Here is a 12,986-nt window from a genome sequence, read left to right as displayed (position 1 = left end):
AACTTCTTAGCCTCGATGGTCATTAGGAGTATCTTTGGTTTCCAAGAACTACGTAGTAGATTGGAGATGAGAATGAGCAAATCATTTGGTAATACAAGTTATGTGTTAATTTTTTTCTTTAAAAAGGGAACGAAAAAGAAAAAGTGTCACAACTCTTTGCACATATATGTGCCCATTTATCTGGGAGTGAGTGAAGACAAAAAGAACCTTTTAAAATACCACAATTACAGCAGAATCCTCTAAATTAGCTTTTAGTCACCGACTGGCAATGAAATCCAAGTTTAAATAAACTTTCAGAACCATGCTTTTGGATATTTTAATGCAAGGTAACAAATGCAGAATTAAGTTGGCTATCAATCAGAAACAAAAATATTGTTATCACCTTAACAAATTTAAAAAGCAGCATGGAAATTTTAAGGCACGCATGACAACTGTGCAGAAAAATCAACATTTACCATGGACTTGTCTATAACACATTCTATTAATATCAGAGATCCTTGACTAGATCTTTGGCTTCTAATTTACTAAGTGCCAGACCTATCATCTTTCCATATACCCAACAAAAAGTGACAATTCCAACCCAAGTAAAGTACTATCCCAAAAAGAGAAGAGAAAAATATTAAAATATAAACCTGTTGGTTGCCATGAAGTAAGAAGTTTGTGCTAAGTCCTTGCTTGCTAAAAAAAAAAAGGGGGGGGGGGGAATTATTAGTTTCATTCATTCTCAATAATTATATAGTAAGCATTTAATATTTGCAAGGCAGAGAATACAGTGGCAAATGAGACAGACATGGTCTCTGACTACCTGATGTTTATATTCCCCTGTGAAATGAAACAGTTTAAGTGATTTTTAATTATATTAACAATTATGCTGCTTCCCGACTTAGGGACTTAAGCTTTATTCTGCACACCTAGTATATGGGTTACATATTTAAAATGCAGTTCCCAGGCATCCTCCCTAGAGTCTTAACGCAACACTTTTGGAGAAGGATGTAGTAACAGTGAGCATTTTTAACAAGTAACTCAGAGATCCTGATACAAGAGTCCACTGAGAAATTCTAAGCTAGGGGATGAACCAATCTGGAGGCAAGATCAGAAGACCTTTATATATTTGGAAAAAATTAGCAAATGACATAAATTATTTAAACATATTACAATAAAAAACTTCCTCCTTCAAAAAAATTTGTCTGGGTGACAAAGTAAATTTTAATCTTCCTTAGATGAAATATTAACGTATTTAATCCATCTCTGTTTAACACTAAGCTTGCTCAATGTAAACCTTTTAATGCTCTCAAAATATAAAGAACTCAAAAAACTCTTGAGTTTTCAGATGAAACACATGATAAGGCCAATTATCAGTGAAAGTCTACAAACAAGAAATTGCGTTTAAATGTACAATGGTATTTAAGATATTCTTTCTTGGTATTACTATTTGAATAAAAAGAAAAACTAGGTTTAATGCAATCATGGCCTCTAAAGTTAAATCAGAATAAAAAGCACGTCTGCCAAGGAATTAACAATTAATGAAAGTTCAAATCAATTCTACACAGCCTTCTGGGTGGCCTTTGACAGTGCCCAGGACAATCAACCCTAGAATCAAATTAAGATCACTTCCCTGGTAGCTCAGACCATAAAGCATCTGCCTACAATGCGGGAGACCTTGGTTCAATCCCTGGGTCGGGAAGATCTCCTGGAGGAGGAAATGGCAACCCACTCCAGTACTCTTGCCTGGAAAACCCCATGGACAGAGAAGCCTGGTAGGCTACAGTCCACGGGGTCACAAAGAGTTGGACACAACTGGGAGACTTCACTTTCATTTTCACTCCCAAGACATCCTTAAAATTGCTATTGGATACTTTGATTTTAGTGACTTTTCAAAATCTGCCTCCAGCTTTGATAAACAAGAAACTAACTCACTTTATCTAGAGATCACCTAAAAACACTATAAGAACTCAACAGAAAAGCTCAAATCACTCATTTTGAAATTAAAGCAGCTGTATTATGTATTAGCCCACAGTAAATCTTAGTCTCTAAATGGTAAAACAATTTAAGATAGCATCTCAAGTTGGGATTGAGACTCCTTACCTCGAACAAGTTGAGTGCACTTTACCACATGTGTATGTGGGTGATCAATTGTTAGTTCAAAGCCTAAAAAAAAGTAACTGGTTAAAAAGCTAGATACTCAGAATATTTTATACTGCTTTTATGTGAGTCATCATTGAAGGATTCTCTCATTTTCTGGTCCCAAAACTGCCTATTGAGAGGCTGAGAGTCACATAAAGTATGTAGCACACTCTTAAGATTATCTTCAAAGGCACCACTCAGATAATAAAGTTAATGCCGTCTCAAGATCCCTGAGCGATCAATAACATCTGAATACAAAGCGTGTTCTTAGGGACAACAGAATATATGATTAGAAAAGAAGCAGTTACATAATGATTATCTCCAGAAGCTTAACCGTTAGAAAACATTTTTAAAACCTATTCCTCTCTTACCTCAGTCTTCCTCCTTTTCATCATCTCAATCATCATTAAGTACTGATCATTTTATCTAACTCTAAATGATCTTAACCAAAATGTAGTATATCTACAAAAATTTTTGAAGAAGTTTCTTTTTGTGTATGTAAATAAAATTATCTAGTACGAGTAAAGAAATTCTAGGGAATTCCCTGGCGGTCCAGTGGTTAGGACTCCACACTTGCACTGCCAAGAGCCTGGGTTCAATCCCTGTCAGGGAACTAAGATCCCACAAGCTATGTGCAGCACACCAAAAAATAAAAATAAAGTCTGAGGCAAACTGATTAAAAAAAAGAAGAAAATTCTATTGCAAAATTTACTTGATGCAAATTATTCTACAAGCACAACTGATTCTTACAAGTTAGATTTTACAGGTTTCCACATTAAAATATTAATAAAAATGTACCCCACCAGAAAAATATCATTGTCCCCTAAAGTATGGTTACCTTGAAGATAACTAATTTAAAGTAAAAATTAGCAGAAACTAATTTCAGAGACAAACTTTGAAGAATTAATTGTGTGTATAGGTATACATGCAAAAAATACAGGCTGATCAGCAACTTTCCAACATGACTCATGAAATACTCTCCTAGCTAAAGAGAAAAATGATAGCCCAAAAGAACAATTCAATTTAGCTTGAATTCTTCCATTTCCACTCTACTGTTTTGAACGCTGATTACCAATTTTAAAAACAAATACTGTTATCTAAATATAAGGACAGACTATAAAAACTCCTGGAAGGAAAAAAGTTATTTAGATAGTTTCTGCCATTATTTACCAGAAAGTTAAAAACTGCCAAATCTTAGCAAGCAAATCATGAATCCTAGAATAAAAACAAGCAGAAAAACTCTGCTAATGGCTATCTCAAAGATTGGTGGTGCCTTCATTCTCTCTGTGGCAGGGTTAAGCAATCTCTACAATGTGCAAAAACCTTCCCAAGAAATTCTCTTCCTGTTTCCTATTTTGCAAATTAGAAAAACATTATATTGCATATATATTTCTTTAATGTTTTAAAGGAAAATAAACTTACCTAAAGTCTGCAGAATTATGCTTTCTAGTATCACCAGATCTTGAACTTGCTGCAGGTAAGCCTGCAGGTGTGAGAAGACACATAAATTATTCCCCAAAAACACATAGGATATAACAAAGTGTAGACAGTTCTATCATTAACAATCTCCAAAGGAAATCAAAGCCACAAAAGGCAAGGGTGCAGTTATGAGGGAAAGTAGGAACTGAAATTAATCCTTATCCCTAACAGATTCTCCTTTAAAAAAAGAAACAGATAAATAAGTGGTACAGCAAACAATGTCACTTTATTTATAAATGGCTACAGAATAAACACCAGATATCTGGTTCATTTTCAGACTGACATTTTAGATTATAATGTTCATATGATACAGATTAAAAACTTTTTAAATTAAAATATTAACATACCTTTTTTTAATATCCTCAAAACACACTGCTCAGCCTTCTCACAGTACTGTACGCACTCTCAAACATTTGATTCCTGTTAAACTTTCCTTTTAGAGTAACGCTAGATTTTTAAAATTCACAGAGGAGTTCACAAGAAAATGGAACAAACAAAATTCCTTCAGATTTGTACAGCCATTACCGTGGCCACTATCCATACATGGCCATCAAGCACCTGATATGTGCTATGAATGTAGAATACAGTGAATTTTAAAGACTTAGTTAAAAAATAATAATGTTAATAAATACTTCATTAATAATGTTTTTAAATTGACTATATGCTGAAATGACTATATTTTGGGGTTAAACAAAATGCTATATAAAATATGTTAAATTAATTTTAAACTTAAATAAAAATTTAAAGTAAAAGCTTAATGAAAAGCTTCATTTTAATTACATATGTGACTTCCCTTCTATTTTTATTGGATAGCACTGGTCTAAGCTCTAGGAGAAATGAAGCTTGAGCCAAGAGTTAAGAGACTTATGTTGCTGCTAACTTTCCACTGCACTTTATGATCTTAAGTGAGTCCAATAAGGATGTAAACTATGGTAGCTCTCCTTTCCACATAATGAAGAAAGTATCTTCTCTGAGTCACCTCATAAGACAGACTCAGGTGAGAAGTCATATAAATATACTTTAAAGAAAAAAAGTTGGGATTTTACTTTTTATTTCATTAAAATTTTGTTATTTGGTCAACTCTATGGACCAATGGCAGTCAGTAGTCTCTAACATAAATAAAAGTTCAGACCAACAACTTTTCAACAAAACTACTCTGGTATAGCCCAGAGAGAAAATAAAGTCAAGACACTGCTATTCTAAACACTTCTCTCATATAACTAGGAGCTGTGATTCCACCATTCCACTTATTACGTACATCCACTGTAAAAGACTAATAATGTGGTACAGAAATCTGTAATTTTTCTTCAAACTCATCGCTCCCCAATCACTGAATTCTAAAGCCAGGAGAGTTTCCCTTCTTCATGAGGTCAAGGAAAGATCAAAGGAGGTGTGTGTGGGGGGCGGGGAGCTATATGTAGACACAAAGGATAAAGGGGTAGAAGAATATATATCTGAATTATAATCAACAGTATTCTCCTAGCAGAAGAAGGGGAGATGAGCTTTGACTTTTACTTTAAATGATTCTTCAGTGTTTGAGTTCTTTTCTAAGAAATGAGCATACTTGAATTTCTTAAAAAGTTAAACACATAAGTGACAGGATCCATTTTTTAAAAATTCATTAACAAAAAAAATGTTCTTCATAGAGATATTTCCAGTAAAAAGCTGGAAATTATCTTGAGAGATAATGGTTAAAATATATGTATGTACATGATGAAATTCTATATCAATATTTAAAGAAAGTAGAGAATTGATGTGGAAATATTTGACATACAATGAGTGAAAAAAGTAGGTATAAAATATATACATGTACAGCTACTTATAGAAAAGCAGTTGGAAATACTGGTTCATTTATATATCTGTGGTACAAATTACACCTAGTTAATATATTTTCTTCTTTTTCTGCATTTTCCAATTTTACCAGAAAAAATATAATTAACTTTAGCCATAAAATTTCTATGATGTTTTAAGGAAAAAAAAACAACACTAAAAGTTCCTTTAACAGTCCACATTGAGATTTCCGTAAATCAAAGTTGCAAAACTAAATTATGATCAAAATAAATTAAGAAAAACAGATGTATGCAATTAATCAACCCCCTACCTCACTCCTGGTATCAGGAAGTGATTCCTGTGGATGGAGACAAGTGTGTGCTACCTTGATGACATGTTCCAATTTTTTTGGCTGCTCCTCTACTTTGGCTGCTAAAAATAAGGCTGCTGGAGCCACAGACTGGATGAAGAGAAAATAAATCACTTTTATTATTTATTTCTAGAGCAAGGTAGTTCTAAAAAAGAACTGTTTTAAACCAACTTCTTTGCTTACCTCAATTTTCATCACCTCTTGTTATGCTTTCCCTTCTATTTAAAATATCTTCTCCTCTCCTATCCATTAACCCAAGCCCACTTCCTAAATCAATCCTTCAATGAACTCTCATTAAAAGCTACTTTCAAGAAGCCACTAGAAGTAGACAGCTTTCTATTTAAAATGACATTAAGTTTTATCAAAGCACTCTATATACTTTTTTTTTTTTAAGGATTGTTAGGGAAATTAAAATAGAGGTAATCTTGTTCTGGAGAAGGAAATGGCAACCCACTCCAGTATTCATGCCTGGGAAATCCCATGGACAGAGGAGGCTGGTGGGCTCAGTCAGACACGACTTGGCGGTTTAACCACCACCACCAGTCTTGTTCAGACTTCAGAAGTAGGGCAGTAGGCCTCTGACCCGACTTCTGACCTTGCCCGGACTCTGCCTGGACTACCTGTCTGCCTGGCAGGCACACCAACGTGTACTAGCAAGTCAAGAGGCACTTTAGAGAAGAAAAGGAGTGGGACTTGAAATCTCTAAGCCCCTAAGGGCCTGGCCAGCCCAGTCCCACCTCCAGGATCTAAGAAGTCTTATGACTAACAAGATGAAATAAACAGCACTGTAAAGTTAAAGTAAAACCAGAGCTGCTTTTTTGCTAGCAAACTGATGAAGATATCAGTTTGCAGCATAGGACTATAATAAGCAGGAGCCCCCAAAACTGCAATCTGAAATCTCACCCGTGGGGTAGATGTACCACCCTGATCTTTTCCAACTGGGCCTCCAGATTGCTGTTAACTTCTCACGGCTGTTCAAGTCTGGATGTAGGTTGTGTCAGCCCAATTTGGTGTTGTATACACTGTTACACTTCTATTTCTTTTCTTTTAATGACTGTATATTGAAATTAAGTCAAATAAGCTTCTACAAAAAAATGAAATTGTTTATTTGTGTGTAACGAGTGGTTTCTTTTGTTAATGAATCCTTCGAACCTAAAACAAAAGTAAAACTTTTGGCAAAATATAAATCGGCACTGTAAGCAGGATTCGTGAAGCAAAATGCCACTCTTTAAGAAGACATTAAGATTAATGAAGTCTTTATTTCCAGATGGGAAAATCTGCCTTACTTCTTGTTAGCTACTGAGTGGGACATATCCACTGAATTGCGTGAGAATTGGGACCCGAAATTAAAGAGGGCTGAACCTTTAAAAGTTATTGACTGTTTGCGGCTCTTGCCAACTGAGAAAGAACAAAAATGTACTGTGGTGGATCAGAGATGCTGGATCCTCTCTGCCTACCGTAAGGTTCAAGAAGCCAAATTAAAACTGGTTGAAAAGAAGCCAAAACTGGAGAAAGAATTATGCGACCTGCAAGGTGACTGTCCACGTTACAATGTCAAAACTACATTTTAGCTGACCAAGTGTCCACTTTCCAGTTGGTAGCTGAAAAAGCTGCTGTAAAGACTGTACAAGCTAAATATCGAAAGGAGCATGGTAAGGTTAGGAAAAAGAAGTTCATTCTCAGGAGATGACAGGGGGGAAAGAAAGGAGACCGAGAGACATTTTAAATCTCCAACAGAAACTGAAACCGCTGCCTGCCTGGATATATGTGTATGTCTCAGTATTTGTCTTTGTCCTTGGATAACATTGCTAAGGTTAACTTGTAAATGAGCTCTATTTAACTGACTTAAAAGTAAGTGCTTACAAGTTAAAGCTAAATATCTAGAAAACCAGTCAAGATAAATTTTAGGACCACACATGATCTGGGAAATGTTTGGTACCAAGACGGCATCTGCTACTGAAGATGGTTTAAGTCTGTTGAGTTAATCAGTATAGACATGTCTTAGAGTCATCATATAATAATCAGTAGAATACTTTCACTGTGCCTAAGCTTAATATAAGCTAAATAAAATCTTGCTGTTTCCTTTACAAATTTGTCAGCAAGGAAAGTAACTCAATGTGAAGAAATTTTTAAGGAAAGAAAATGTAAATGAGATAAGAGCTTTTAAATTAAACTTTATTAAGAATAATTATGCTTTAGGAAAGTCTCCTTAACATAATAGGGCTTCGCTGGTGATTCAGTGGTAAAGAATCCACCTACCAAAGCAGGAGACGCGAATTCAACCTCTGGTCTGGAAGATCCCACATGCCACAGAGCAACCAAGCCTGTGCACCACAGCTATTGAGCTTGTTCTCTAGAGTCGGAATGGCAACTACTGAGCGCTAGCACTGCAACTACTGAAGCAAGCAGACTCTAGAGCCCTTGCTTCACAAGAGAAGCCACCACCACGAGAAGCCTGTAAACCGCAAATAGAGAGTAGCCCCCACTCGCCACAACTAGATAAAGCCCACACAGCAATGAAAACCCAGCACAGCCAATAAATAAATTAAAAAAATTATTAAATAAAGTCTTTTGTCATTATAGTTATGGCTTTATTCTGATGCCTTTGTAAAAACAATTAAAAGACGCTTGCTCCTTGGAAGAATAGCTATGTAAACCTAAACAGTGTATTAAAAAGCAGAGACATCATTTTGCCAACAGAGGTCTGTATGGTCAAAGCTATGGTTTTTCCACAGTAGGTCAGGAGGCGCTAATGGTAAAGAATGCTGGAGACTGCCCACAATGCAGGAGACCGGGGTTCGATCCCTGGGTCAGGAAGATCCCCTGGAGAAGGGAATGGCAACGCACTCCAGTGTTCTTGCCTGGAGAATGCCATCAACAGAGGAGCCTGGTGGGCTACAGTCCATGGGGTTGCAGAGTTGGACACAACTGAGTGACTAACACACACACACCATGGTTTTTCCAGTAGTCATATGCCGATGTGAGAGTTGGACCATAAAGAAGGCTGAGCACCAAAGAATTGATGCTTTCAAACTAGTGTTGAAGAAAACTCTTCAGAGTCCTTTGGACAACAACATCAAACCAGTCAATCCTAAAGGAAATCAACCCTGAATATTCACTGGAAGGACTGATGCTGAAGCTGAAACTCCAATACTTTGGTCACTTGATGCAAAGAGCCAACTCACTGTAAAAGACCCTGATGCTGGGAAAGATTGACGGCAAGAGGAGAAGGATGAGACAGAGGATGAGGTGGTTGGATGGCATCACTGACTCAGTGGACATGAGTTTGAGCAAACTCAGGGAGATAGTGAAGGACAGGGAAGTCTGGCGTGCTGCAGTCCATGGGGTGGCAAAGAGTCAGACATGACTTAGCGACTGAGTAACAACAACTTTGTAAAAATATCACCTCTTCAACATTTACAGAAATCTTGAAGATTAAATTAACTATTAATAGATAAACAAATTTTGTTATTAACAGTAAGCTGGTATCAGACTGGAACTTGGTTTTCTCTGTTGAGAACAGCTTTCTTGGGATGTGGCTTTTGGTAACAAGACTATGTGAATTTCTTTGCCTTTAAATGATTTATATTTGTTTTTAAAATCTTTTGCAACTTTGGTAAAGTAAATAAATATTATTTCACAATGACCTATGAAGAATGTGGCACACACAGATAAGCTCATTTTGTTTCTACAAAAAATTAATCCTTCATTGTCAGACTTTTGCTATCCTGATGTTCTTAGAACATGGCAACTGTCTACTTCTAAATCAAGGAATTTAAAATGGGTAAACAAAGGCTATAAATCAAACAGTCAGGGCACAGGGAAATCCAAGATGGCTGCTTGAGTTTTCCCGGCTCCCAGATAAACCTCATTTTTTGTTTGATGGGACTAACCATTAACCCTGGCTAGAGGGCTAATGCCGTCACAAAAAATTGTTTCACTTAATAGTAAATTCTAGTTTTGTTAACTGAAATCTATGCTGACCAAGACCCACTTCCCAGATAGCTCCTTGCTGGTATATTTTATTGCTAAGACGTTTAACTGAATTATTCTAAAGCTTATCTCAGTAATCTATCTTTGGATGGAGAGCAGATACCCTGTGACATAAAATAACCTGTAACAATCAATGAACTATATGCCAACTGGAGCTTGTGGAAAAAACAAAACAGAGCCCTTGAGTTTCTAGAACAGGAAATTTCCAGAGGCCAGGAAGAGTTAACTAAGAATAGTCAATTTGCTGAATTATACGCAGTATGTCAGGCTCTAAAACAACAAATTTAACAGAATGTCATATTTATACAGATTCTTGGTCAGTAGCCAACGAACAGACTGGCCATTTGGCTTCCCCTAAGCATAAAGAATAACTAGCAAATTCACTCCAAAGAGCTATGGGGAAAGGAATTATGGTCTTACATTTGGGAAACTGTTCAAAACTATTACTCTTTCAGTCTTTCATGTAGATGCTCACAGTGTCCCAAATTCTAGGAAACAATAGTGTAACTCTATTAGAGATGTACAAACCCAAATTCAAGCAGCAGAAGTTGATCCAGACTCCAGCAACTTAAAATGTTCGACTTCATGCGCACACCAAAAATGTGGCCATTTGGGAGAAACAACATACAGGTGGGCTCAGGATCGAGGTATTTCTTTAACTATAGATCTCATTAAATTTGTTACTTTACAATGTCCAATTTGTCAACAATTAAGCATAGAAGCTTGCCACAACCAGTAAAGGACAAGTGGCACATGGCAAGCTGCCTGGGCAAATAAAGCAAACTGATTATATTGGTCCATTAACTTGGGAAGAAGGATGCCAATGTATTGCTGGATATTTAGTGGTCATTCCCTTGGGGAAAGCCAATCGGAATAATACTATTAAAACACTGGCGATAATCAATCTATATTATAGTGTTCCACTTCAAATTCAGAGTGACATGGGTCACATTTTAAAGTAAAGTTAATACAAGAGTTTGTCCAAGAACATAATGTACAATGGATTTTTCTGATTTTATTATCCTCAAGATGCTGGCTTGACTGAAAGAATGAATGATCTGCTTAAATAGCAATTAATTAAACTTGGAGAGGGTTCTTAAAAAAATGAAGGACTGATTTAAATACTGCCCTCAATATTTTAAATAATAGACCTATAGGATAATTAGAAACTCCTTTGATGAGGATGACTATTCTAAACTTACAGATTCATAAAACAGACTTCCATTCTGAGACAGCTAGAATTGGAAATCAGCCCAGGAGCACTAGCTCCTTTCTGAGCTACTCCTGAGGCCCCAAGACTGGATTTGTCACCTACATCTGAACACAGACTTACAGAAGGATTGATATGTGCTATTTCAACTGGTGTTGCAATTAAAATGTCTCCCAGACACTTTGAATTAATCCAAGAATGCTTCAGTTTAGCATTAAAAGGGATGTGTGTCCATGGGAGAATTACAGACCTAGACTACCAAGGAGAAATTTCAGTAATTTTACTAAATGAGGAAAAGGATGATCTACTTATTAATAAACATAATCAAACTGTCAACTGCTGATTCTTCCATTTGTAACTGGCAAAGTACAAAACAGAGAACCTCCCACCTTACTAATGGTCAGAAGTGATAGAGGGTTTGGGTCCACAAATGAAATACACGCTATTGAAGCTAAAGTCTGGGTGAAGCAGCCTAACTGTCCTCCCATACCTGCTGCTAATATGACTGCACAGGGGAAGGATATCATCATATAATCTCCGGACAGGAAAAATGGAAATATGTGCCATTAACACGCTGTTATTCTCAAGAAAAGACTCTTCTTGGAGCCTTACTGTACTGTGGATTGTTATTCATACCTCAACTCCTATCTGCTACAGTTAAGAAAAGAACATGAAGAAAAATGTTGGGGAATCTTCAGATGGAGAAATAGGAGCCAGACCCAAACTCAGGATAACTTCAAATGCCTTGCAAACAAGGCTTGTTCTTTCTTAACTTTGACTTTCTATGGACAAAATTTATCTGTCTGCTAGATTACACCAATTTCATGTGTTACTTATTGTATCTGGGGGAGAGTATTAGTTGTGGCATTTTACTGGGAATTGTTTGGACATTAATAATCGCACCACTTACTGATAGACTGTGATAAAGCTACCAAGAGACTGCTAAGTGGATCAACATCTCACATTTGGGAACCCTACCTATTACAGAACTTCATCAAGTATTGTGAATGGACTATCTTCCCTAAATCCTATGTTTTTTTAAATAGCCCCTCAACTTGTATGTATTGTAACCAGTAATGTAGAAACTAACTTTTACGTATCAGTTAGGAACCCCTTTTTGCAGATGCCTAACACATATTGATCATTTATATTGGAAGGGGACCACCCATTACTTTTCCTCCATGAGAACTTAGATATTGTGGACTCTAATCCTATTCCCTACTCTCTCTGTTTCCACTATTAGCTTCCCCTTAGAACCTTTATGAAAGATTCTGCAAGGAATCAAAGAGTTACAAAATTTAATAGACAAACATAATCATATCTTAATAGAGCATTTTGTTGTTACTACTCTAACTGCCAATAACTTAATGGATGTAGGAGTTGATGTACAAAAACCTACTTCTCATTCATGGTGGGTCTTTTTCTTTACTAAATCCCCTACTGCTCAAAGATTCTTTTCTGCACTGCTTAACCCATTTCATATTTCTTTGATCACTTTATTTCTATTGACTATCTGGAACTGTTATTTGACTTATAGAATTAAAGAGACTGTTCATGTTACTCTGCCTTACTCCTATGCTCTTCAGCCTAAACAATTCTGAGGTCAAGCAGTATGGATGAGTCTTGTTCAGGCTTCAGAAATAGGGCAGCAGGCCTCTGACCGACTTCAGACCTTGCCCAGACACGGCCTGGACTACTTACCTGCCTACAAGCTCATCAACTGTTATCATCAGATCACTTTAGAGAAGAAAGGGAGTAGGACTTGAAATCCCTAAGCCCCGGAGGGCCTGGCCAGCCTCTCCTCCCCACCTTCCCACCCCCTCTGCCCCTCCTCCCCATCTAAGAAGTCTTAAGACTCAGGAAAATAAAACAAACAGCATTGTAAAATTAAAGTAAAACTAGAGCTGCATCTTTTTGAAGTAATCTTTTAAAATTATTTTTATTATCAGTCACCAAAAACTATGCAGAGATGATATTTACAATGTTACATTCTCACAAGAGCTGCTTTTTGCACACAAACTGATGATGGTATCCGTTTGC

General features: G+C 36.5%; 1 protein-coding gene across 2 annotated transcripts in view; it reads right to left on the bottom strand.

The window, feature by feature from the left end:
• CCNT1 (cyclin T1) overlaps nt 1-12,986 on the bottom strand; it is a 40,243-nt gene that overhangs the window by 16,168 nt on the left and 11,089 nt on the right. The window contains exons 3-6 of one of the 2 annotated variants that reach the window (XM_061129003.1): nt 5,705-5,833; nt 3,547-3,607; nt 2,086-2,148; nt 633-678 (exon numbers count right to left, since the gene is read on the bottom strand). In XM_061129003.1, coding sequence (XP_060984986.1) covers nt 633-678; nt 2,086-2,148; nt 3,547-3,607; nt 5,705-5,833 — 299 coding nt within the window. The remainder of the gene's footprint in view (nt 1-632; nt 679-2,085; nt 2,149-3,546; nt 3,608-5,704; nt 5,834-12,986) is intronic. The other variant, XM_061129013.1, reaches the window with a different exon arrangement.

This window comes from Dama dama, chromosome 3 (genome assembly GCF_033118175.1).
Source record: "Dama dama isolate Ldn47 chromosome 3, ASM3311817v1, whole genome shotgun sequence".
Taxonomy (NCBI): Eukaryota; Metazoa; Chordata; class Mammalia; order Artiodactyla; family Cervidae; genus Dama; species Dama dama.
The sequence above is the reverse complement of the archived record's forward strand: the minus strand, read 5'-3'. Positions and strand labels throughout refer to the sequence as shown.